At 39.1% G+C, this 26,464-nt stretch overlaps 2 protein-coding genes across 2 annotated transcripts in view; both read right to left on the bottom strand.

The window, feature by feature from the left end:
• The window catches only part of OTOGL (otogelin like), an 89,240-nt gene extending 78,675 nt beyond the window's left edge, over positions 1-10,565 (bottom strand). The window contains exons 1-6 of the mRNA XM_027680368.1: positions 10,446-10,565; positions 8,558-8,615; positions 6,828-6,926; positions 6,012-6,166; positions 3,236-3,357; positions 1,871-2,076 (exon numbers count right to left, since the gene is read on the bottom strand). Of these exons, the coding sequence (XP_027536169.1) occupies positions 1,871-2,076; positions 3,236-3,357; positions 6,012-6,166; positions 6,828-6,926; positions 8,558-8,615; positions 10,446-10,523 (718 nt within the window). The 5' untranslated portion in view covers positions 10,524-10,565. The remainder of the gene's footprint in view (positions 1-1,870; positions 2,077-3,235; positions 3,358-6,011; positions 6,167-6,827; positions 6,927-8,557; positions 8,616-10,445) is intronic.
• A 7,540-nt stretch (positions 10,566-18,105) lies between these two features.
• RPS16 (ribosomal protein S16) lies at positions 18,106-21,840 on the bottom strand. The gene is made up of 6 exons (XM_027679781.1): positions 21,774-21,840; positions 21,627-21,682; positions 20,827-20,928; positions 20,056-20,152; positions 18,428-18,475; positions 18,106-18,301 (listed from the first exon to the last, which is right to left on the bottom strand). Exons 2-6 carry the CDS (start codon positions 21,672-21,674, stop codon positions 18,156-18,158), a joined length of 441 nt encoding a protein of 146 aa, XP_027535582.1. The 5' UTR covers positions 21,675-21,682; positions 21,774-21,840; the 3' UTR covers positions 18,106-18,155.
• Between the last annotated feature and the right edge of the window lie 4,624 nt (positions 21,841-26,464).

The following is a 26,464-nucleotide window of genomic DNA, read 5'->3' as shown; positions in this document are numbered from 1 at the left end:
CATACTAATCAGATATGTATCCTTAGATCTCCACAAATAAACAAAGATAAGATCCTAACCAGCTGTTTTACTTAAGAGTCAGAGAGCCTTAAAATATTTCTCCCTCTCTGTCAGAGTAGTTCTTTATGCAGAAAACCCTTCCCAAACATAAAAAGTTGGAGTTTGATCTAGAGGTAAATCTATTGACATAGCTCTGCTTCTACAAACACATTAAAATTATTTTATTTACATTTTGACATGGCTTGAAAAAAACTTCTAAGTCTTCAAGAAATACCACAAAATAAAATCATGGTCTTTGAAATAATTCTGTACACAGATACAGTCTTGCAATACAAAGATGGCATTAAAAATTAAGATAAGGAAACAGAAAAGGAGTTTGTTTTTAAACCATTCTTTGAAATGGAGCATTACGTGCCTTTCAGCAACTTATTTATTACGTATAAAGATCATTTGAACTCTGGAAGACTCAGGATAGATGTAAGAGCTTCCTTAATACTACTAGGGGAAGTAGTTTAGCTGGAAGAGATAAATCATCATAGCAAATGATTGATAAGATTTAGAAACTCTTAGAAAAATGTTGCAGCTTGGAATTAATTTGAATTAGCAATGTATTCTTTTGCAAACCTCAGGACTTCATGCTTTGTATTTGCAGAGGCAAGGCACCGTGTGATACAACTGGCTCAAGATTAATATGATTCATGTGGCTCTCAATTGTACGCTACAATAATGCTATCATTTCTGATACAGAAAAAAGCAAGAAGAAATGATCATGGCAGAGAAATGTAGCTCTGAAAATGAAGTAAGGTAAGAACTACAAGTCTTTTACAACAGATAATATATTTAAAGATCCTGAAATTACTATTTTTAGAGATCATGTGAATTCATTAATTCCACCAAATACCATTTTTCTCTATTATTAAACATCACCAGTTTAAACTGGTTATTAAACATACCATAGTCTGGTGTGCAGAAGTTAATACACAAAACTTATTGCTCTGATTGCAGAAGAAGTATGAGAAATTTATACTGGGCAGCTTTCTAAAGATTATGCAAAGATATGTACACTGAGTCTTCCTTCACTAAGAAAGTTAAAAAGCTCCACTATCAATCATAAAAAATGGTGAAAAAAGTTAATGAGACAAATTTTGAGACTTAAGAACAAGGAAAGCCATGGGACTAGGTTCTCCTTGCAGTTAATGGTAACAGTAAAATAGTCATATCTTGTTTTTATAAGAGACTGAGAAAAATATTAGTCATATTCTCAAACTTGTTCTTTTTCTTTTTTCTCACATTAGTTGCAAGTAGGAAAAAAGTCCCTATGGAGTATTCCCTACATGGACTACAGAATACGAGTTTAACTCATCTCTGCCTCAGACACAGCATTGGGCAGCTCCTCATTCTACAGCTTAGTTGGAGGACCATAGGACACCACATCAACAAGGAGATACAAGGAACTCCCTGGCAACAGTTTGGAAATTTACAGATTTCAACTAGTATTTTTATGATGCTGATATAAAAGAATGACTTGAGATGGCGCTTTTCCCTTCATCTTTAAACACATATAAAACCACAAACATTTGTTTATTCATTTATTATTTGAAGGCACTTTCATCAGCTAAGATAAACATAGCCCAAGTGCTCTGTTGAGCAAGAAAATGCTTAAATGCACAAATAAATTATTTTCTGAACTAGAACCTTTTCCATTTGAATTTTGAATGACAAGGAGAAGCAAAAGTAGAGCAGATACACTATTTTACTGAAATAACTGAAAGAAGACTCTGCCTTTTTACATCATTATATTTAAACAGCATTATATTCAAAGTTAACATAGAAGTTGTTCACACAAGTTAAGGGTAAGCTATTTACTTACTATTTTGCAGTATCAGGTCATCATGTATATTGCCATTAAAATTTCCACAAAGACCACAAGGTTTTCTCTTATGATCTTCTGTCAGCTTAATATAAATACCAGAGTTTCCATCCCAAGCAAGAGAAAAACCAAAGGTAGTCTTCACCAGAATATAGTCAGCCAGTCTCTCAAGAAAAGCATTTCCAACTGTCTGAGGCAACATTAATCTGGAAAAAAATAGTCTGCTTCAAAGATCTCAGATGAGATGAGGTTCTTGCTAGAAAAATACCACATAAAACATCACCACCTAACTCACTAAACCCTTTTTCTCTGGTGTATGCAGTCACTCCATTCAATTCTTCATTGTGTTTTTATTATCTTTTCTTCTGTTTACTTCTCTATATCAACCATCAAAAATAAATGCTTTACTGCTGTATACACCTATCAGTTGTACCAATGACAAGCCTGAAAGAATAGTGAATCTTCACTTTCAAAGCCCAGTTCAGCACACTGAGGAATACTTGACTTCACGAGCATGCTGCATTGGGCAAGGAGCTGTATGATGCTATGACCTTCTGGGCACTGGGTCATCACTGGGTTAGTCATCTGCAAATGGAGAAACTTACAGTACAGAAAATACTATTGACAAAAAAGTTGTATCTCTTCCTCCCTTGATCAAAGACCACTGGACAACAATAAGCACAGATCTAATGCTAGTCTTCCAAAGTTGTTTTTGTTGGGTTGAACAGTATCACTGTAGCTATCAGTCTCAGACACTAATATGCACAAAAACACCTTAGCTCTCTGCATTTTCTGTAATTTATCAACTAGTAAAATAAACTTTTGATAGCCTTGAGCTCATCTTTTTACTTATTAAAAAAAAAGAAAAAAACAAGGTAAATTTTGGGGTTTGATGTGCCTCAGAGAAGTTTTGTGAAGTTTGTGCCTCAAAGGGGCTTAGAATCTTTGTTTTAACCAATTCAGACTCATCTGGAAGAAGATCATGTCTTGTACTAGCTATAGCTATCAAGAATAAACAATGACTGTCTTGTTCAAAATGGTATCAGGATGCACCAAGGATTAGCTAGGGCTGCCTGACACAGACTTTATCTGAACAAAGTATTAATGAATAATTGTTAGGTTACAGCTGAGAAGCTGAACACAAGGTTAATGCGGGGAGTGTGTTCTATTCTCTCCCAGGTATTACATCAGTACTGTTACATGTGCTCACACTAGAACTCTGTCAGCCCCAATATAAAACAGCAAGGGATCAATACAGACATAGATCGAATTATTTTATCTGGATGGTGTAAAAAGCATCAATTTCTCTAGCTCCACATCCTTTTTTTGCAATAAAATACTAAACCTCACCATTAGAACACTTACCTGATTCCATTTTTTCTTACTTCATGGCCTGAAATAATTATTTCTTCCTGGTTTGAAAAAAATAAGCTGATGGACCTCTGACAAGTATATACAGAACCATAACAGTGGGGACTGTTATGAACCTTAGATGGGAAAAATATGCACACAATAAGAATAACTGTTTGTTCTTAATAATTTCACAGCATTTTTCATAAATTCATATATGATATTTTACATTTCTATGCTCCAGTTACTGAAAGAGCTTTACAAATAAATACCTAGAATATTAAAAAGTCACAATTACAAAGATATGCAAAACCAGGAGTTCATGCTAGCCAATACTACTGAGAAATACAGCAACCATTTAATACCACAAAGCATCATAGGACAGTGACTTAAATACTGGACGAAATAGGTATTTTACGCTAATGAACTTCAGGTACACTGTAGTAAGCTAGCTTATAGCTGCCAAAGTAGGAGTTCCTTATTTGCAAACACCCCTCTTGTTCTGTTTCTAGACATCTGGTCTATAAGACAGGACTACAAACCAGTACAAAACTTCAGCATAATACCAGCACTCTCCCTGCCAGCTGAGACTCGTACCAACTGAACTACAACATGCCTTCCTGAACCACTCAGGATATTTTGAGATTTTGGAGTGCTCCCACAGACTACTGCAGGTATTTAATTTACATGGATCTGTTAAAATCCATTTTGCACTGGCTTTCCAGCCCTGATAATGGAGAAAGGTAGACTTTTCTGAAGTGCACTTCTCCCCATTATACATATATAGTATAGTGAGGAAGGGGATTGGTTTTATATCAGTTTCTCTATCTTGAATACAGTACTCTGGGGGCTTGAAAACAGTGTGGTTTTGCTTGAGCAAAACTTCGGTAGCTTTTATTAATCTCTGTGGGGTTGAGCCTCCCGAACCTGCGGGATGTACTATAGTGCTTCAAAAGCCTGTGAGTTTATTTTAGACACCACTGAAGAGACAAGGGAATGTGTTTTGAATCTTAGATGCCTATTATTACCTAAATGAAAATGTAGATAGAGTTTAGATAACTCAAATATGACTTACATTACTGTGTGTGTCACCATCCTTTGAGAAGGATGGGAATTGCATTACCAGTTTACTTGACAGTACTGTGAAGCTAAATAAATTCGTAATTGGGAACATTTTACCAATGTAGCAATGGAAGAAGTAAAAATACCTTTTGTAGAAAATATCTGTGTGTCACATACAGTGCTAACACATACTTGAATTAATCTTCCTTAACTGACACTTAATCCTGGAAGTAAGAACCAATTACTGCTTCTTTGAGTGAAATAAACCAAACCCGGAAAAGCATTAAGTGTTTTTACATGTATAAAAATAATCATAATTAAAGACAACATAAACGTTACTAGTACTGACAGATGGCTTCTCTGTAAACCCAGCCTAAGACAGAAACACAATCAAGGAAAATCCAAATAATTTTTGTGGTTTTTTCTCCTCTTGAGAGGTGGATTATTGAAGCCAGAAGGACCTCAATGTGAGGATTTGGCAAGGTTTTTGGCTCTTCATTGCCCAGTCTGTAGAGACTGCAGTCTCACATTACTTACGAATTTGCTGAGTAAACATTTTCAGTTTTTAGTAAAACATGACATTTGTTCCAGCAATTGAATGGAAGCTTCTCTCTTTCCAGAGCAACTGGAATCCACTGAAATATTGATTCTAGATTTTAATATAATATTGGACTTTGCTACAGCAATTTCTGAAAACTCCTAACAGTTCACAACTGCATATAGAATCCAAAGAATTAAAATTATATTGTGGAAGGTAGGTGTAACAGCATCTCTCTATATCTTCAGTAAATAGAAATGGCAGTTTAAATGGTAGATTTATCTTCACTAAGTGCTGTTATCTGAGGGAAGAGGAGATCATCTGTTTATAAATGAAAAAAGTCCTCAGAGCAGAAGTCAGCATGTAGATCTACCCTCATCCCTGCAAGCACTGTACCCACCAAGGCTCAGAATTAGGACCCCTCTTGTCCCCTTTTCCCTGCCCAGTCAGCACTAAATTCCAACCATTGTGTATGAAGTAATATAATGAGCTTGTATCCTCTCCCCACAGTAACTAACAGCCTGACAAACAGGGCATCTTTCTTCAAACAGGGTATAGGTTTGAACTCTCCCTGATCCAAAGTCATTAACTACGGATACCCAGCAACTTGAAGAAATTACTAAAAAGAGTGCCTTCCATACACAGGTCAAGATGAAGGCTTTTGAGCTGTTAATCTTCTCGGCATGACTTAGAGGTAATCCAAAATTAGAACGCAAATCCCCAGAGGGGACAGGATGGGAGAGCAAATCCCATCGGCCAGGGAGGCAGATCCTCACAGTGTGTCAGAGGCTGTGAATTGGGGCCCAGTATGCTCAGGTGCCTGGCAAGTGATAGCTGTTTGCACTTTACTCAGCAAATCAGTTTTTCTTACAATCTGATAGCTTCAGTTCATTGAAGTTTCCAAGGTTTGCTTTGAGATCCATAGTATCTCCAAGAAAGGAGACATCAAAAATCTCATTAAGGATAGGAGGAGTAAGAAATACTATTTTTAATATCCTGACTCTGTTGATTATAATTTCACCAGTATTTTGAGTTACTGTACATATGTTTAAACATTTCCAGAAAATAATTTTACGTCTAAGTAAGCAATGAGCAGTTCGGTACATTTGCTGTTTCTCTACTTATTTTACTTACTCATTTACTTCTATATTTACTTACATACTTACTTCTAGTGTATGTTCACATACTTACCCAAACAGTGTACTGGGGTTCTGGAGTACTGCAATCTTTTGCAAAAATATAGGAGCAATTTCCTGGGAAGTAGTAGTAGATGCCATCAAATGTTTCAAAATTATACTGTCCCCACGACTTGCAAATCCCATCTCGGTCCTTACCAGTGTTAGGTACTGGAGAGAGCACAGTGAGTTTACAACAAGCACTTTCATAAAAAATTGACAGGTGTCACAGGCATCTATGAAAGTAGGAGCTTGGAAAGGAAATAAGAGCTTAAAAGGAAATACATAGCAAGTACAAAAGATAAACTTATTTCTTCAACTTTAAATAAAGTCAGTACTTTTTCTTAATCTTTAGTCTGTAGTTTTAACCATGTGCAACCATCATTTTTTATTTGCTTCAGTGGAGACATTCTAATTACAAATTGAGGCCAGGGATTTCGATATCCTCCCAATCCTGGAAGACAATTCTTGTTGATCCCTACAAACAGCAAATTACAGAAACTAGTGCACTGAAATAGTTGGTAATTTTATTTGCAGTAACTCATTGTTAGAAAAAAGGCAATGGCTTTTTGGTTGTTCAGCTAACTATAAAAAATCTGGTTGACTATGGATGCACTAGACAGTGATCTGTCTATTATGATATCTGTGCATTGTTACAGCCCAAGTGCTAAGACATGGGCATTCCTGCTCTCTATACATCCCTAACACTCCTAGGTACTTGTCGAATGACAGTCTTACTACAGAGAAATCACAAATATACTGCTAACAGTATTGTTTTCAAAACCTGCATCTCCCCTGAAGATGAAACTAAACCCTTTGGCCCAAAACTTACCAATTTGGCACCTGTTTCCTTGAGCCTGAAATAACTGACAGTCACAATCACCTGCCTCTGTGCAGGCTGCTCCATTAAGGCACTCCTGAGGACATGAACCTGTAAGCAAGCACAGCAGCCTTTTAGTACATACAGTATTTTGCAAACAGGCTGCAAGATCCCCACAAAATCTGTTTATTGTTAAATCATAAGCAGCTATATTAGCTGAGAAAATTAACAAACAACAATCTCCATTTTTTAACATTTACTTAATTTTATCCTTTGTGTTCCTTGGTTAAAAGAGAAACAAGGTTCTCCCCGTTTTGGTTTGAGACTTGTAAACTAACAAAGGAGCAAAAGGTCAACCTCCTCCCAGCAAACAAAAGGTCAAGTTCCCATGTAAAGAAATCAAATCCCAGTCCTGCTGATCTCAAAATATGCAGGACACAGATTATTCTAATTGACTAAATTCAGCATAATTTATACATATGTTCAGCTCCTCCCTCCTAAGCATTACAGCAAAGGGTACATTCAGTTTATGATTAGTCCAGAATATATAATTTACAGAGTCAAAACTAGTCATAAACAACCTTTCCCACATGCTAAAAAAGTCAGTTAAAAGCCTTTTTCTGCTTAAGAGGTGACTGGAGTCAGAGACTTTAGATTCCATGGGAATGGCTTGTTTTATAATTAGTAATTGTTTCCAAAAGCAGTTACATTAAAGGGTTTTATAGTGTGGACTAATCATTCGTTGGGGGGGGTCTAAATCATAATTCCCCAAAAGTGGAGAAGAAAAGTAGTCCCAAAGCAAAACTTCATCAGGTTTTGCAGATAGTTGTTTTCCTTCTTGGAGTAGGATGAAAACCTTACATACAAAAGCTTTCAATGTTGCTGATGGAGATTAAAAAAGCATCGCAAAAAGCAGGAAGTAAAGCTGCTAGTGATCTTGAATGGGAACAAAATGGGACCTATACATTAAAGGTACACAGAAGCTACCAATTATTATGAACGTCATCCTTCATTGTGAAAATTCCTTTGCATGCTTAGTTTTGAATTTTTTCCATTAAAGAAGTGCTTTCCAAATATACACAGATACTCTGAAAATACAGACAAAGCAGAAAATATTGCTTCTAGAACAGCACTAACGTGGAAAACTTCTTTGTTGTTGTTAGAATTGTGAGTTGCAAAATTGCATATATCCTTTTACATAGAAAAATGCAACAGAAAGGACCTGCCCAGATATTTTCCAAGAAGGATACCAAAATTCCAACCCAAGTTGAATACATTGAACTTTACTGTAAAACAACTTCTGTAACCTGGGCCTCCTTTACATGGTTGTGCAATGCTTAAAACTCTCCAGGAGCAGATGCGTGTTCATTGCCTGAGCACCCCCGTCCCTTTGCACAACCAGTTACTTGTCTCTCTGACATACCTACATCCTCTGCCAAGGCCAGAAAAAAAGTGGCAGAAAAATTGCAACAGACCTAAATTTAAAAAAAAAAAAAACAATATCAAAGTATTGGCTTAGTTGGCTGTTCAGATTTGGTTGTAAGGCCTTATTTTGAAAGTACAATTTTAATAGGATTTTTTCTTAATTTAACATGGATAAAATGAGAAAATGAGACAGGGCAGGGTTTTGTAGGGGACATAAGGAAGAGGGGTTCCACAGCCCATGGTAACACAGGGGAGCTGGTAGGAAGGCAGTATTTTCAGGACTCTCTCCTCCCACGGGTGAGGAGCACAGCACTCACCTCCTGGTGGACTCTGCACCTGGGTCCCATGAAGGTGCAACAAAGAGGCAGCTTGAACCTGTCAGAGAAACGTAAAAGCAAAATCAGGGTGTTTGTGGTTTACAAATGAGCTGATAAGAGCCTGAGGCCTTGCGCCCAAACATTGGGTTGGGACTTTTAGTACAGAACAGCAATTTCCATCTCAGCCAGCAAAGTAGAGTCGTGGGTGCTGCAGGAGGGATTGGTAGGCTGGGGAGGAGAAGCATGGGTTTTGAGGGGACGGGAATGGACACAGCTGCGCTGTGAGATCACTGCTTGCTTTCTCTCATGCCCTCCAGTTCCAGTGAACCATTGGGGCTCCACCTGGGAAGTTCTGCATTTACATTTAGAAGGAAAAGTGAGGGGACAGAGAACAATCTGCCGTTTTCACTTCAGTCAAATACCCATAGGTGGTGAGCTTGAAGATGTGACATCCCTTATTTCATCCTCTCCCCTGACTCATGCTCTGTGCTGCACCCTGATCATCCCACTGTAGCCACTCTAGCTGCAATAGATTTCATGTCCTCCTTGAGGACCTTCGGAATTGCATTTTGGTTCATCCTAAACAAAAGAGAAAGTGGATCTGCCTGAGCTGCTTCCCATTTAGGAACAAGGGAGCATCAGATTATGAGGAAGCCCTGGATCTGACCAAGCACTCTGCTACTGCAGCTTGTCACATCACATTGTTCCTTCCAAGAACTGATCCTATTCCAGGCTGAAAGTAATCTGGGGCTTTTGCCCCCAACTAGTCTGACTGAAAAGTTTAGCAGGGTGAAGTGCTGAGTAGTTACATATTTCCCATTTATATTTATTCATGGCCAGTTTAAATCCCCTCTTTTATAAATCTGGGGCCTTTTGCTTAAATAGCTACTCTTTCCTCTGTTTTTTAATTATTTCCTATTTGATATTCTATGAGAAAAACAGTTACCCTTCTGTGCTTCCCACAGACATAAGCACCAGCCTTCGGCTACACAACTAAGTACAAAAATTGTTTTAATCTTTGCTTGTAAGCTAATTTCTTTCTTCCCTCTTGACACCAGTCATTCTCCATGTCTGGAGTTTGAACTGATGGATCTGAAAGTGAACGGTGCCATGCAAGGAACATGTTAGGTTAAGTCTTGCTAATGCCTCTTACAGTGACATAAAGACTTCCCTTTTCCAAATGGAAATGCTTTGTGGGATGCATCCAAGTAGCATGACCTGTCTAAAATCAACTTGAAATAGATTTTATCAAATCACCACCTGGAAGGCCCCCATATCAAAACTATTCCTGGTTCCCATGGCCCGTTGCTAGCTGGAAGGTGTCCCTTCCCTCCCTGCACAAGACTCATTTTCATTTTCCATGATAGCTACTCTAAACTGACTGCCTCAGGAAAGTGGCTTTTGGCCTTTGTGTTATTTTGGGGCAGTAAAGCGTCCTTGGTGCAACAGCACTTCCATGCTGAGGCCCCCTCCAAGGATACCAGCAGTCCGCTTGTCTCAGAGGCTCGGTTGGTTTTAGCACAGCATTTCACACCCACTGCCTTCTGACTCAGTCAGGGGCACAGAGATCTCAAAGGGACTTGGAGTCAATCAGCCCTGGTTCGGCTGCAGGCTCCTCACAAAGACCCTGAGGAGAGACAGTCTCCGGCTTCCTGCCTACCCCCATCAAACGGGGTTATAACCCTCGGCTGGGGTCCATAACCCAAGCGTGTACCAGTGGGGGAATGAGATTTCTCCGTTTACTATTAAATTTCAGAGCAGCATTGCCGGGCTGCAACACTGAGGAAGCAGGGAGCCAGGGCAATAGGAACCAGGGCTGTGCTGGATCCACCATTGCACCACGTGCGTGAGGGAGCCTTGCCAACGGCGCCGCCATTGTGCCTCTCACCAAACACAAGCAGCTTTCCAGGACGTTCTGTTCACCCTCACAAAAGACAGAGAGAGACATGGCGGGTTTATTTCCCATGGTGTGCGTCAGTCAGCTCATCAGGGAAGGTTGCCCACCGGGTGCTCTGCTGAGAGTGAATGAAGGCATGAGGCCCTGGGTCAGTCGGGGCTGGGCAGATGGGGACTAGCCGCTCCTGTCCTCACTGTCCTCCTGTTACCGCAGCCCTTCTCCCCACAAAGGCTCATTTGTAAGGATGGCAAAGGCCCAGAGCAGAAAAGGGAGGAGGTTTTTCCCTCCCTCCCACTTTTGGAGGTATAACCTACCTCGGCTGTTACAAGATCTCTTTTCTGTCGAGTTGCATTAAACTCATTTCTGGAAGAAAACAAAAAGGATCTTGTATTATCAAAGGTCCCTGGAGCAACCTGAATAAGCAACTCCCTTGAGAGAAGTGTTTCTCTCTGATTACCATAACTTTATCAAAGAGGTCTTTCTTGGATTAACATTTAAAAAGGTGATTATTTTTTTCTTTTTTTTTTTTTGTCGTTGTCTCATTTTACCAAATTGGGCAGCACTCTGATCTCTGCTTGGACAGGGAGGTACCTGGAGCCTGTGGGGAAACGTAAATAGGCAAAACAGGCTTACACAACAGGATACAAAACTGTAAAGCCACTTCATATTTAGTTGATGCTATGTGTGAGTGGCTGTAAGTTCCCCTGAGTGTTGCTTGAATATACTATGATGGTACTTGTAATAGCAGGAGATGACTCTCCAGCTGGAGCCAACTTAAATTTGTGATTAAGTTTCAAAACAAGGGCATCAAACTATAAAACACGCTTAGTCTATCAATACTCCAAGATGGCATACCATTTGATGTGCATGTGTGTTCACTAGATGCATTAGAGGTCCTTAGACATTTGAAGCTACGTCCAATTGGATGCTTCCATTGAAATGGATGGCATAGTTCCCATTTAATTCAATGGGATCAGGAACATTCCCTAGTTTGGGTTTTGTTTGGATTTCAGCTTCTACATGAAGATTTGTATTGAAAATGTTTATTTTAAGGTTATACAGCACTTATTTCTCTGTGCTTCAAATAGCAGCTAGGATTTTATCATGCTATTAAGACTGAAGAAGGATACTCATTTAATGTATTTTTCCAGTCATGAAATCATGATCTCATGCTGGTTTCATTCCATTATTCCTCTAAGCATTCTCAAGACCATAGAAGTATCGTTTTTCATAAGGAAGTCCATTTTTCAAATGAATGACCCATGCCTATTATGTAAATACTTTGAAAAGAGTTGTAAACATTCTGAAAGTGTGTAGATGTACATCTACATGTAGATGACATTTTACATGTTGAATTCAAGGCTATATTTTACTTTCTAACTTGCACTGCGTCACACTTACTCATTCTTTTTCTGTTAGGACTTGACAAATAAGGAATAAAACCTTACCTCAAAGTTCTTCTCAAAGGAGAAAGCTTGCAATAAGATCCTGCAGATTAAAAAGTCATCAAGTTAAACATTTTTTCCTACAGCATCGCTCTGTCCTTGGCAAGTAATGCGAAGTTTAAAACAACACTACCAAATTTTGTTTTTCAATGATCCTGAGTTTTACAGAGCATCTTTGCACAAAATTTTTCTGTTTCCAAGGAATGTAGCATTACATGCTTTCCTTCCTGAGGACTTGATTCTCTCAAGCATTATTCACCTGCAAGTTTTCATGGTCTCAGTTCTGGTACATGCTCCCATGAAAGAGGGAAAAGAGTTCATAGTTCTTCAGAGGCTCAGAACAAAACTGATAAAATACAAGACGTGCTCAGAGATTTCCAGAATCAAACTTCTAGGGTTATAATAATTTTCTGAGTGTTACTTGTAAGATTCAATTGTAAATAATTTTAAATCAGTCCATGCTTAAAACAAGGAAACAAACAAACAAACAAAAACAGACACACAAAACAACAAAACAATTTCTCTTATTGCCTTAGAAATCTTTATAATTGCTGCATGAAAACTATCTGCAAGATCCAGTTGCACTACATAGAAAATAACATCATTTCTGTAACTAGAAGAGCAATTATTTACCCTATCAGCCTAAAAATTTTAAACTGCAGGTGCAGTCTGTTCAGACAAAATCATATCCTGCTGAAAATGCTTATTCATCTGACAAAAATAGCACGAAATACAAGAAACTTAGATTTTGTTCATAAGTAATTGTTTTGCAACAAATTCAGACATATAAAAATGTATCTTAAAAAAAAAAGTTATATTTTAGTTTCTACACCTGTGAGAGAGAATGGTGATATATATTTGTTTAATTTGCATTTATAAATTCCAGCAAGGTCAAAAAATATAATGATAGAAAAACATTTAGAGAAATCTTTGTAAAAGTTAAAAGAAATGGAATAAAATTCTTACCTTGCAAAGAGGACAGCAGTGAATGAAGCAAGAATATACTCCATGGTATCATTAAACTGAGCTTTCCTACAATGTTCATTTCAGTATAAGTTAGGAATAGGGAATTTATCCAAATTAATGGCTTTGATTACATGACATCTTAGAACAATGTATTTCTACAGTGTGTTTAAATCCTTTAAAAATTAGTTAATTGGATGTATTATTGAAAACAATGCAATGCAAAAATAGGAAAATAAAAGGAGACATCAAGCTTAGTAGCTACATACAGCTTCAGGAGCTTTGTGAGTGTTGCATACAACTTCCTGGCTGCATGTCCCTCATTAGTAATGCATGGTAACTCCTCAGCAGGGTCTGTATTAGTTACACTTGCATCAGACCTGCGAGTATTACTCCTCTGTTGAATTGAATCGGTCCTTTATAACATAGCAGACAATGACATACAAATGTTGCCATGTCATGGTGGTTTGAGAGATCTTTCAGTCATCACACACCTTTGTGTGCTTTGAGGCTTGAGCTGAGTGCTGCTCTTTACAGCTTAGTATAGCAAAATACTTTTGCAAGACCCTGAAATGATACTACCATATAAATTATAACCAGATGGTTTTAGAAATTAACATATTATTATTTCTTATCTGTCCTCAAAGGGGAGACGTGAACTTCTATTAAATAATACACTTGGATTTTTAAGAATATTTTAGATGTATTTCTGTGTATAGTTTGCTTATATCATAAAAGAAGGTTTCTCAGAGGATAATTATATTTAATTTTTAATAAAACATTATTAAAATTTTGTATTAGCAAAGAGGAGAAAGAATTCAACAGACCAATGAGTTTCATTTCTAATTTTCATTAAAATAGAAAAATATAATTTCACCAAAATTAAAAATTATGTTTTAAAATGAAAAACTTTTACCTGCTTTATCATAATTTTAAATTTTAAAAATAAATAATGATTTACTGTAAACAGAATCATTAAAAAGAACAGTTTTAAAGACACATATAATGCTCCTTGAAATTGCTACTGTTTATTTTATTTTGCAAAGACTGTCTTTTGCCTAGCCCTCTGCTCTTCGCAGGACATGCTTTGTGAGACCTTCTGAGGGTGGGTTTGGACCCAAATAAAATTTAGAAGTTGATGGCCTCTCTCAGGTAAAACATTCTCCATAATTTTTCTAGACTTTTCTCTTTCCTGCTCCCCAGCTGGACAAGAACAGAAAGCAAATGAAAACACTCGGCCTCTCCAACCACAGACAAGGACAAAACCCTGTATCCACATAGCAGCCAAGAGTAAGTACTTGTGCAAGTTTGGGATCACTGGTGGCACAAGGATACTTATTGCAACCTGTTGGATCTGAGAAGCTGACATTCCAATAATTGCATATCCAGAGGGTTTTTTGCTTTGTTTTTACTTTCGACTGGCTATGGCCTGGTCCCATGGATCGGCTGCTTGTGTGCAGCCAGACTGCATCTCCCAGCTTAGTTGTAACTGCTCCGTGTGGTCCAAAATCACTCCAGACTGCAAACAGAAGCAAAAGAAGTGAGTTCCTAAGCCAAACTGACTCATTGATATAGTCACTCTTTTAACTCTTATGTGGGAACTTAGAGGAAATATACTTTCACTGAAGGTTGCTCTCGAGATGAAATCAAGCATTAGATCTTCAAATTTCCAACACCAGCCTCCATGTTATCTTACTGTCAAGTCTGGTTTCGAAACTGTTCCAAGTTCCTCTGAGAAATCTGATCTGGGATTCCTCCCTTCCCCAAGACTGTATTTCCCACCATGCTTCATATGTAATTTCACAAATAAATATTTCCATTAATATAACGTTAATAGAAATGAACTATTTTGGTTTAACAGAAACTATCCAAAATAGATAATTTTTTTCAATTTTTCTATAGCAGAGTTGAGTGAATATTTGGTTAGTATTTCACATTTGTTTAAATTCTAATATTTAAAAAATAGGCCAAGCCTCATCAGCTGCAAAGGAACTTTTTAAGAGTTAGAACAATAGGCTTCATTAGGTTTGGACATCTCTGCCCAAGGCAGGGTAGGAAAAAGCACAGTTCCAAGCACATTAAGGATGTCAGCTAAGGAAAAAGAATTATTCAGCCAAGTACACTGAACTGTAACTCAGATGACTATATTAAGAAAGAGATGAAAAAAACTGAATCAAATTGTATCAAGGCAACAACACAGATTATCTACACACGTATTAGAATACTCACAGATTGGCGCTTCCAAAAAATCTGAACAGAAAAAAGGCATTAGAAAATAATCTCTTTTGGAAGGAAACAAGCATAATACAGAACACATTTGTCTGCACTTTAAAAACGCTAGTGTTACATCTTTAAGTTATAGATTTCTCTTTAAAAATAAAATTTAAACATTTCAATGTTTATATATTTGTATATTACAGACAAAATTAATTTTCTCCAAATTTTCCAACATGACATTTGAGAGGACTTAAATTTATATACAGGTCACACTGTTTATCAGGATTATAAACAATGGGTGAAAAAAATAACTGCCTTCCATGCCATGGGCATAAACTTGCCCTGGTTTGGAACTGGATCCACTGCCGTTAACAAAACTTGGTATTTTCAATGAAGAATTCAAATGAGGCCACATTTTATTGTGCACACCTGATCTTCCTAAGGATTAGCATTGGTGAAACTAATGAAAGAGCTGGATGATAGGAGGTCAGGAACATTTCTTTTTTTCCGAGAACCACATCCACAGCTGCTCAAGATCCTCACTAAGGGTTTGAAGATCAAACAGGTTTCCTCCTTACACCTTCAAACTTTACAGTGGTTCTGTTTCCTCAATGAAGTTAAGCCCTCTAGTGGGTGATCAATAAGAAACCTCTTAGGATAAAAATGTTCAGCCACCCAGGCAGACACCAGCCTAATGCCACAAACATCTCTCATTCAGAAAGCAAGTGTATAGGAATGATATCACTCTACAGGATTAATGGGGCATTTTTATGGGATCAGAGTTCAGTTCAGAAAGCATTTGTATTATGCTAAGAGTATTCTGGTTGAGGAAACGACATGCAGATATCATCTCCGGATATATTGGTAGCAATGCAAGTTTTATTTTCAGCCTTTCTTTAAAAGAACAGTAAAACAAAAATCCACAATTGTTACAACCTGTTCTGTGGGCAGAAAAATGGATCCATCAGGTTTCTTCATAACTGTGAAATCTACCCTGAAGGTTACTGGCATCCGGTATTGCATCTCCCCCCGCCTCCCTGATTTTCACACACTGCAACTTTGCATCATGTCTTTTCTCCTTCATCCCACTAATATAACAGCTAGGCAAGAATCAGTTTTGGACTAGCCTCAGATGTGCCAACTGGCAGGCCAGTACACGTTTCCTAAGCAATGAGTGAACCGCTGCTTTTCAGTCATCACAAGAGCCAAACAACTGAAAGGCTTATTTTTCCTCCGCTGAAGCTCATTACCATCTATCAAGATGCCAGTTTTCACAAAACTCACAGGAACTCAAGCAATCAAATTCTAAGTTAGGTCTGCATAGCATCTTTTCCTTGGAAAGCCAGGCTAGGAGGCTGAGCATCACAGTTTTCAGCAGCCCAAGAGCTTAGAGTGCAGAAAGGGAGGACTGAGAAAAGCAGACCGTGCATCTTGCCAGAGACAGCTAGAGTCTGGAATAGAATATCTCATTCACTTAGTGTAAAACCAAAAAATTCTTGTGTGTAACTTGGTGATAGAATATACAACAGTCCCCTCCACTTCAATATGAGCATACTACTTCTATTAGAGTCATGGAATGCAGTTATTTTGTGGCAGACACTGACAGCTAAAATGGGAGATGGATGGAGAATTCCTTTTCAGAAGGCATTTGTTTAAGTTACACGTTTAACTCTTAAATAACTACACTTTAGTGAGGATGCCTTTAATACTTTTGTACCAAAAAAGCAAACATCATGACAAATGATAACATTTATAAAAAGCCACAAGCACCTGTTTTCCCAAACTAGAGCAAAAGGGCAGAATTTTACTATTCTTTCCACTTCCCCAACCCAACCCACAAAGGAAGCTAGTTTAACTTTGTGTTGACTTGAGTACACTGAAATATCCTCCCATTAAGTAAATGAGAGAAGAAATACCATGCTGAGAAAGCCCAATTAAAAAAAAAATCTCAAGTAACAAGGTGTTCCTATGACAATTTCAGTATTGACACAAAAAGCATACAAGAAACACTCAAATACCAGGCTTAGAGAGCAATACAGCAGTTGGGCTCTCAGTGTCTTGGTCTCCAGTTTTTTCCAGTTCCTCTCCAAACTGGTTTTCAAACAGGAAACAGCTCAGAGGTGTGGCCATACCTGTTGGGTCAGCTTGTATCCAAGGCCTCACTCCATTATGTGCAACTCTATTAAAGGACTGAGAGCCTTTTCAACAGTCTCTTGTTGGTGCATCCCATATCTACTCAAAACTCTATGTTTTTGTGTCCCTGGATCAATGGAAGAGAAACTGAAACTTCTCCAACATTTAATACACACATCCTCTAGCTAGATTTTTGAAAATTGTCACGTTTTTCCCCCCTTTCTTCCTCTAAGGCCTTCAAATTGCCTCACCTAACTCATAACAAGCAGTTTTCTGACTTCCAAAGGGATTTTCCTTTTTTAATAAAATTATTTAATGTTCATCACCAGGTCTACATCCCTGTGCTTGTACCATGTGAACATGTGGTTGAAGAATGAATCATTCAGATCCAATCTTGCAACACAAAATTCTTGTTTTACATTTACTAAAGACTATTTTTTAACCGAATACATGGAGCTTGTTATTTTAAGTTTCCTACATTTAGACATACTAAGCCAGAAAACTCCATCTTTGTATTATCTAGTAATACAAGAGCTCAACAAACCTCTGTCCCCTTCCCCGGGTAATTACTTTGGTTTTGACAATGTTAATTGTACCAGAAAGGCGAAGACTGAACTCTGCTTTCATGAGCCACTATGTTGTTCCGTGTACCTGTAAAACCTAGGATGTGAGCCATTATGTTCTGATAACCACACACTGATCAACAGAAGAAAGGTTTTTTTATTCCCAAGACCCTCCCTATCCAGACTTACTATGAATGGATAAAAGAGAATTGCTATCAGTTCTCTAATTTTACTTTAATACCTATCAATTTGTGTATTAATTTCAAGTTAACACTGGAGGAAAAAAAAATCTATTTACCCACACAGAAAAACACAATTTAGAAACACAAAAATTATCAAATTCTTTATGTTTATTGACTTCTCATGACAGTAGAACAATTTTAACGGTAAGACTTCTGGTAGCGTGCACGAGCACCAGGTCCTCCAAATTTCTTGGATTCACAACGGCGAGGATCTGCAACCAGTAGAGTCCTATCATACTGGATTAGAATATCCTTGATCTCTTTCTTGGAAGCTTCATCAACATCTGTTTAAAAAAATCATCAGTTTAAGCAGTTTCGCAAGGAACATCAATATTAACACTTTTTGCAATCAAACTACCAAAAGCCATACGTTTCCACTTAAAGCTAATACAACAGTCAAAATTACTTACATTTCTGATAGTAAGCCACCAAAGCTTTGGAAATAGCTTGACGGATAGCTGTTAAAAGAAGGTAAAGGATCGGTAAGGATTGCAAATCTATTTAAAATTTAAATACATGGTTCCAGTTATCTGAGAAACTGTGTATCTTGTTTACTGCCAATTTGTCCTTTCCCTCCCTACTACTCCACGTGACCTTTGGCAAATCTGAAGAAACTTGTGCCAAGAGGCCACCCACAGTTCATCTGTGACTTGACAACTGCCAGCTAACCAAGAAATTGTACAAGGGCAGTTTGATCACCCTATCTCCCCAGTACTAACACAGATCCATCTCCTGATGGACGGTTCTCTGAAACGTCTATACTTTTCAACAAGGACAAAACTGAGCAGTGTGTTGAAAGACTAAGGAGGCAAAACGGACAACAAGAGGGTATGAGTGCTAGCACATGTCATGAGCAAACCCCTACAGCACAGTAACCAGAACTCAAATCAGAAGCAGAAGACTTAACTGTCACGATGTTACACTGTTATTTGTCAAACCATCAACACCAGGATTTTGATGAAAATATGAATGGTCTGAAAAACAAATGTGATCAACCCTGAGCCTGAAACTTGCCTCTGCCCTTTATGCAGTCTCAGCTCCACTTCACTACCCTATATTCACTTCACTACCCTAAAAGAGCAGAACGAATCCATTATTTGCAAAGATGAACTTTTATTAACAGCTAATGCAAGTATGTTCTCAACCTTCTCTGCAAGGGTAAAACTGCCTTGCTTTGCTTATCAGCTGAAAGATGCTTCTGAACAACATGGAAATCTAGAACTAAGATTTAATTTCTAATGATAAACACCATTCTTCCCCTCCCAAAATCCTTGTGCTCAGCTGCATTTCAACTGCCCTGTCACACTGCACCATGTAAAGATAGTTTCCTCACATTTCCTCAAAACTTCATCAATTTACTTTACTCACCTTACTCTAGATGTTACAGCTTTGCACATAAAACATAACTAATAAGCCCTTATGAAAAACTACATTTGCACAGTGGAAAAACAAACAGAACATCGAGTTTGGCAAGTCACTATTCTGAACTCAGCCTCTTAAACATATGGCCACATCGGGTCTGGCTGAGATGGAGGTAATTTTCCTGTGACAGCTCTCACACGGTGCGTACTCTGGCTACAGCTGAGCGGCGCTCCCACAGCATCAAGGCTGTGCCTCCAACATTGCCCCCCACCACTACACTGGGATTGGGCAAGATCTTGGAGGGAACACAACCAGGACAGCTGACCCAAAGGGATATTCCATACCATATGATGTCTGGTCAGCAATAAAAGCAAAGAGGAAAGAGAAGCAACTGCTATAGGTATTGAGGCTGTACTTCCCGGCAAGTGACTTAACATCACCTCCTCATGGAAGCCTCTTGTTTTCCTTCCTTCCATCCAGAGCTTTTGCTATCGTTTCATTCAACTGCCTTCATCTTGACCCACAGGTCTTTCTTATCTTATTTTCTCTCCTTCCCCATCCAGATAAGGAGAATGACAGAGCAGCTTGGTGGGCTCCTGGCATCCAGCCAGTGCCAACTCACTAGAATGGCTTAACCCAATCTACTCCACACCAGAGACCCCACCAAAAATCGTACCATAGATTTGTGCTACATGGCCACCACCCTTCACACGGACTCTGATGTCAACACCAGCAAACCTTTCCTTCCCCAGGAGGAGGACGGGTTCAAGCAGCTGGGAAGCAAAACATAAAGAGTATTCATTTGTGATCAGGATGAGAGCTTGCAGTGCATTTACAAAATGTGACGTTACGGAATATTTTGAAAAATGGAGCCTTTATTTTAGAAGCATACATCTAGTTTAAATACACCTCCTTGCAGAGTTCTTTGACATCTACCAGTGCTGTCATAAGATAAATAAACTCAAGACTTCAATAAATATAAGTTTCAAATATCTTAATAGCAAAGCTTATGGGAATTAAGAGCAAGGCAATAGTTTAAGTAGAATGCCATAACTACATGCAAAAAATAAATCAAGTTTATAAAAACTGAAAACCTGAAGTGATTTGCTGGTAGTTTTCTTCACTGTTTATTACACTCAGCAGGCATTTCATAAAGTTCTAAACAACCTTTTTAAAAGGAAAGCTTTGAGCCATTTAAAAATGCAGAATGGCAGAAAATACTTCACGTAATTACACTGACATATGTGAGTTCAGCAAAACCCCAAATCACAGAAGTGCAGTTTTCTAAATTTTCATAACAGTATCTACATTTTAGGTAATCAAGTAACAACAAAAAATTCAGTACTGTCAGTAAGACAAGCAACTCATCTCCATTGTCAAGTAATGAGGTGTATAAAGGTATTTTAACGCCCAAGGGGAGAAAGGCAGAGACTGTGTGGGTGCTTACTTTATACTGCAGAGTTCTGGGCTCAATCATTTCCAGAGGTCTTCCATTCACTTTAATGAGGCCATTCCCTCTCTTGCAGTGGGCAACAGCCGTTGCGGTTTTCTAAAAATACAAATATGTATTAGTACAGCATTTCATTTTTGCACAAGCAGTGTGAACTTCCACTTAAGCTTAAAATCTAATAGTCTTAGTCTAATGCCTAAAGTTACCATTTTGCACTAAACAAAACAATACTACTACTTACACTTTCAGATACTGACATTAAAGCAGAGTCTTAATATAAGTGTGCTTGTAGTTCCAAGATGTAGCTGTATACAAAGGAAAGACTCTCTTCCTTTCGTAACACCGTATTTGTGTGGCTCATTTTCTCACAAGAGCACCTTACCCTGAATTTTTCGAGACGCTAGATTCCAGCAGTGAGAACCTTACCCTCCCGCCACCACCTCACAACGTGGCCCTCGGACACCGGCACCGATAAGCCAGGCCCCTGTGGCTTGCAGACGGCAGCGGCGGCCGCTCCCGAAGTCCGGAGAAAGAGACCCCAGACCCACTCCCTCGAGAACAAATCCCCTCTGGCCCCCTAATTCCGCCCCGGGCACAGGCCGCGCTCCGGCACCCCTGGAGCGGGACACGTGGGCTGCAAGCGGGCCCAGCCCCGCAGGCCCTGCCGCGGCCCGGCTCCGCCGCACAGCCCCGGCGAGGAGCTGCGGCCGAGAGACCCCGAGCGCGAACGGCCCGAGGGCGCGGCGCGGCCCAGGAGGGCGGAACACGCGGTGCGGGCCGCCGTGCCCGCGCCTCACCTTTCGCCCGAACACCTGGACGCTCTGCAGGGGGCCCTTGGCCGGCATGGCTGCTCCTAAAAGAGAGGGAGAGAATGAGATCAGGGCCGCCGAGGGCCGGGCGGGGCTCGGCGCGGCCAGAGCGGCCGGAGCGGCACGGACACACACCCGGGCTCGGCGGCGGCGGCTGCGCGGAAAGGCCGCTCGGGGCTGCCCGGCCCGCCAGCAGGGGCGCGTGCCGCAAAGCGCAGTGCCGTAACTTCCACCAGTGCGACAAAACACTCACACTGCTGTGCCCCGCCTGGCGCGCTTTGCGGCAGCACCGCGCCGCTGTGGCCCCGCCCCTCGCATGTGGCGACAGGGCGGGCCGGAGGGGGGTTGCTAGGGGCGGCCGCGCGGGAGCAGGACCGGGAGTGGGAGCGTGCCCCAGCCTGGGCTGAGCTCTAGGTCCGAGACTGGGCCGAGCCCTGGGCCCGAGACTGGGCCACTCCTACTGCCCTGCTCCCACCGGGCAGCACGGGCTGCAGGTCCCGCCCCCCGCATGGCCGGGGCGCGTGAGCGGGCGGCAGCTGGAGCAGCACGGCCGGGGCTCAGCGGGGGAGGCCACTCCCTGCCCGAGCTTTGACAGGGATTACAGCAGCTTGAAAGAGTTCTTGCGAGGGATAGAGAGGATCTGCAGCCTGCGAGAGGGTTTTTCTACTGTGGACACCACAGTGCTCTTTCTGTTCGGTGACCCGGTCAGAAAGCAGAGCCTAGATGGGCTTCTGCTGTAAAGAGAACCAATGATGCCCCACCTGAAAAGCTCACAGTCACTCTTTGAACCTCCTTGAGATGCAGCAATACAAACTACATAGTTTTTACAGTTTTAAAGTCTAGTAAAGTGACTTCTAGAGAAGATGAAGCATTAAACCCTGTATTCTCCTCTAGCACTGTACACTGAGGCCCATTTGGGCAGTGCCTTATACCCACTTAAATATTTAGCAACTATATTTTAAGATCAACTCAAGGAGTTCTCCTTAGATTCAGCACATTCAGGGAGCCCCATCAAATTTAGCTTCTACCTCCGTTTTTTCTTGTTTAATATGTCATATGATATGGAATTGCAGTCACTTCCAGACTGAAAATATTTTACTTCTAATGCTTTATTTAGTATGCAAAATTTTCTAGAAGGACAAAAGCAGAATCTGTCGATGAAGCAAGGTCATGCTTCTTAGATATTTTAAATGATAGAGGTTTAAATTACTATGATGAATTAGAAAGTTGAATTCTCAAATGAAACAATCAGTTCCTTTGTCTTTGGACAGGATTTTAAATACTGAACATTAGTCATCAGTCATGTGAGGAATTAAACAAGCACTTAGCTTTATGCAATTCGAGTGATTAGTTCTATTCAAGTGAATAGTACTGTGCAGAACTTGTAAGATTTAGCACATCTCAAACCCTCAATTGTACAAAGCTTTAACATGTGATCCAAAAAGTGATTTATTTTTTTAAGGCTGTTTCCTAAGGAACAGTGTTTAAGCAGTCACACGTGTCTACCATCCAGTCTTTCCCCATCATCGGAGGAAGCGGAATGGTCATCCCCTTGTTGGCCAATTTCAGTTAGTTTTCACAGATGAATGAACATTTCAGACACAATTTAGCTTGTACATATTTGGTGAAAATAGGTGGCCCCATATAAGAGAGATTTTTAAGTTGCACAATGAAAGTAGCTGCAGGAGCTGAAATATTAAGACATTATAAAACCTTTATCTAGGTGAGAAAGGGAAAATATAATACCTAATTAACCCAGTTAGACAAAAAGGTTCAGCTAAGACTTACGATCAACCCAAAGGTGAGCCATTAGTAACCGAGTTTTGTTGGGTGTTTATGGCACTTTTAAAGCAAAAGAAAGCAAATCTAAATGTGTTCACTATGTGGGCATTATCTGAGGTCTGCTCCTGCAGACCTGTGTTTTAAAATAAAGTATATCATTAAAAAGGGTGTTTTCAAATGTGTAAAGCTTACATTTTGGGAGCATGCTTTCTTAGGCCCTTTAAAATTCATCCTCATTTGGGTGTTCATCTGCTGCATGCTCTTCCTGGAACTAAAAGCAATCAACATAGAGGAGCCTGTTTGTAAAAACAGGGATATGCCTACATACATATATTTTTCTGTCTTCTATTTTCAAAATAAGAAGATAACCAACATATAGTGATAGTGTTGCATGGAAGATAAAGGTAAAGGCTTTGCCCTGCTTGTTCCCTTTGCTTTCTAGCAAAAAACAGGAATAGGAGCTAAAAGGTATTTAGAAATCACGTAGCACGGAAATTCATCTGTAACATTGTAAAAGTGAATTAGATCATAAATATCACCATTCAAAAGAGGCAAAAAGAAAGGTACCAGAACGGAAAAAAACCCTCAGGTAAGATACTATACTTTTACAAAAAGTCCAAGCATTAACAATATCCCTATTTAGTTTTACTGAGCATAGAGTACTTCAAAATGGTAATGTACCTCAGACTTCAAAAGGAATACATGGTAAGAATTTCCAAGCACCACCTACAAACTCTTCTGTTCACTTCCTTTTTATTTGTGAAATAATTGCACCTGTGGAATGTAAGCATTTGCTTGGTGGACTTTTTTTAACCTTATTTTGCACCAGTGTAAAGAGTTATACAGCACATAAAGCAGTGAGTAATCAGGCCCAGAGAAATTAAAGCGTGTTTACTGGTAAACCACTATTAGCAGAAAGAGCATCTCATTAAGCTGGCATGTTTGTACCCATCTAGATAGGGCATTTTCATTATTTCCTAACAGGAGAATAACTGCTTGGATTTTACTCAAGTGTAAGTCCTTCCTTTCACAGTGATTCTGCATTCTACTAACAGATGATCTGTTGTGTATCTTTGTAGCAACAAGTATCTTAAAACTACTAAATCTTTTACATGAGCATTTAGTGAGGCTTTAAGGGATTGAGAGTCTCGCTGCCTGACCTCCTCCACTGGAGCTGCTCTGATCTTATTGCAGGCTGTGATGTAAGATGCTGCTGTGACCTGCTCATCTCCCACAGACTAGCCACACGCACTGTTGCTCTCTCAGCTTTCTGGGAGCAGCAAGGGTATGGCAGCAGGGCATGGCACTGTAAGGGAATGTCACCGGCAATGTCTCCAGCTGTTTCCTCAGTTTGTGACAGGAGCACTGCTCACCAATACTGTCAGGCTGATATAGTGCAACTCACAAATTTTAAATTTATATTTATTTGTTACTTGAATGCTAACAGATTTTATTTGGCATCCCCATGCAGGAGTCAAATCTATTGAAGATTTTTGTGATTTATATGTTTCTGTGGGATGTCCTTTTTTGTGGGATTTTATGTAGTTTGGAATTTAAAACAGCAAGTAACTGGACTTCATGTGAAATCATGATGTTGGTTCTCCACTTGTATCTCATAAACTTTCAAATGAAATTCTCATGTAATTTCAAAAGGTAAACATTCAAAGAGGATGGCGTTTTAGCTTCCACTTAGCACAGAAGTATATAGCTGCTGAGAGCATAAGGCAACGAAGAGTCAAGGTCAACATGTTAACAAGGCCAGCTGTAATGTGACTCTAAATTTCCTCCTATTTTAAAAGGAGAGAAAATGCTCTCAGTGTAAAAATAATGGGAGAATTAGTGAGATTATCTTCCTCATGTATTATCTGAAACATTAATAGAAAGGTGAGAGCTATAGCAAAATACAGTCAGTTACTTCTACATATATTGTCTTAGAAAATAAAATTATTATGAAAGTAAAGGAGTATTCAGGGGAAATATGAAGAATATTCTTCTACATAGTCCATAATAATATTTTAAAAATCCACACTTTCTACCAAAATGTCTCAATTTGCAATTTAATTGTACATTGTAGAATTATTTTTTTTTTAGCAGAATGGATAATTTTAACCAGGGAACAGATTTGTTCATATTTCATGCATGATAAACAAAGCATATTCTCTAAAGTTGTTACTTCTGATAGCAGAATCATCTCTAAACACTTCAGAAGGCAATGTTAGTCTTGTACAGTTTTGTATCTTTTGAAAATTAGTGGATTCCTTCACAGAGAAATTTGAAGTATTTCAGGAAAGAAGAAACTGATGTGCTTTTTTAATGGCAGCTCTTACATTCTGAAAGGTCTGGGATACCAGAATATACTGCTCATATTGCATGTTTGGTGATAAAGTGTAATTAGCTAATGGATCTCATTATTTCTGAGGCTTGCTTTTCACAGATCATATTCATGCAGGCAGCAGCTGAAGAGTTTTCTAAACTCAATTAGTGCAAGAATGCTGTGGCCAATGGAAAAATGTTTGATGCATGCCAGAAAACAAATCTTCCCAGCTCTTGGAAATATGTTCTGAAAACAAATAAGGATCACACAAGATTTTCATAGCCATAAATATTTTTTCCTAAGAAAATATTTAAAATCTAAAGCAAAATTTTTATGTAATTATCCTTCTCTAAGGAAGCTCTATAGCATAAGAAGCTCTGAAACATAAGGATATGGATTATCCTGACTGGTGTGAATACTGACTCCCATTTACAGGTTATAAATGTTAATGTCACACTGAGATTGAAAACACAAGCCAATGTAGAAATCGACACAGTGATAGGCTTGTTTACACTAAAATTCAATGCATGGAAATAATTAGCAATACAATCGTTAACTCAGGACCCATGTTTAGCATTGCTACTTGAGAAAAATCACAATTAATGATTGTCTTGACTTTCATTTTGAATGAATAGGCTAGCTCTCTCAGTACAATAAATAAAAGAAATACAAAGCCCATCTTGTATCTGAACGTACAGACAGACATTAAGGCTCATTGTTTTAGCTCTGT

The sequence above is a fragment of the Neopelma chrysocephalum genome, unplaced genomic scaffold, assembly GCF_003984885.1.
Source record: "Neopelma chrysocephalum unplaced genomic scaffold, ASM398488v2 Primary Assembly neopelma1_59, whole genome shotgun sequence".
Classification (NCBI taxonomy): Eukaryota; Metazoa; Chordata; class Aves; order Passeriformes; family Pipridae; genus Neopelma; species Neopelma chrysocephalum.
Note: the sequence above shows the minus strand (reverse complement) of the source record. Positions and strands in the feature narration are given on the sequence as shown.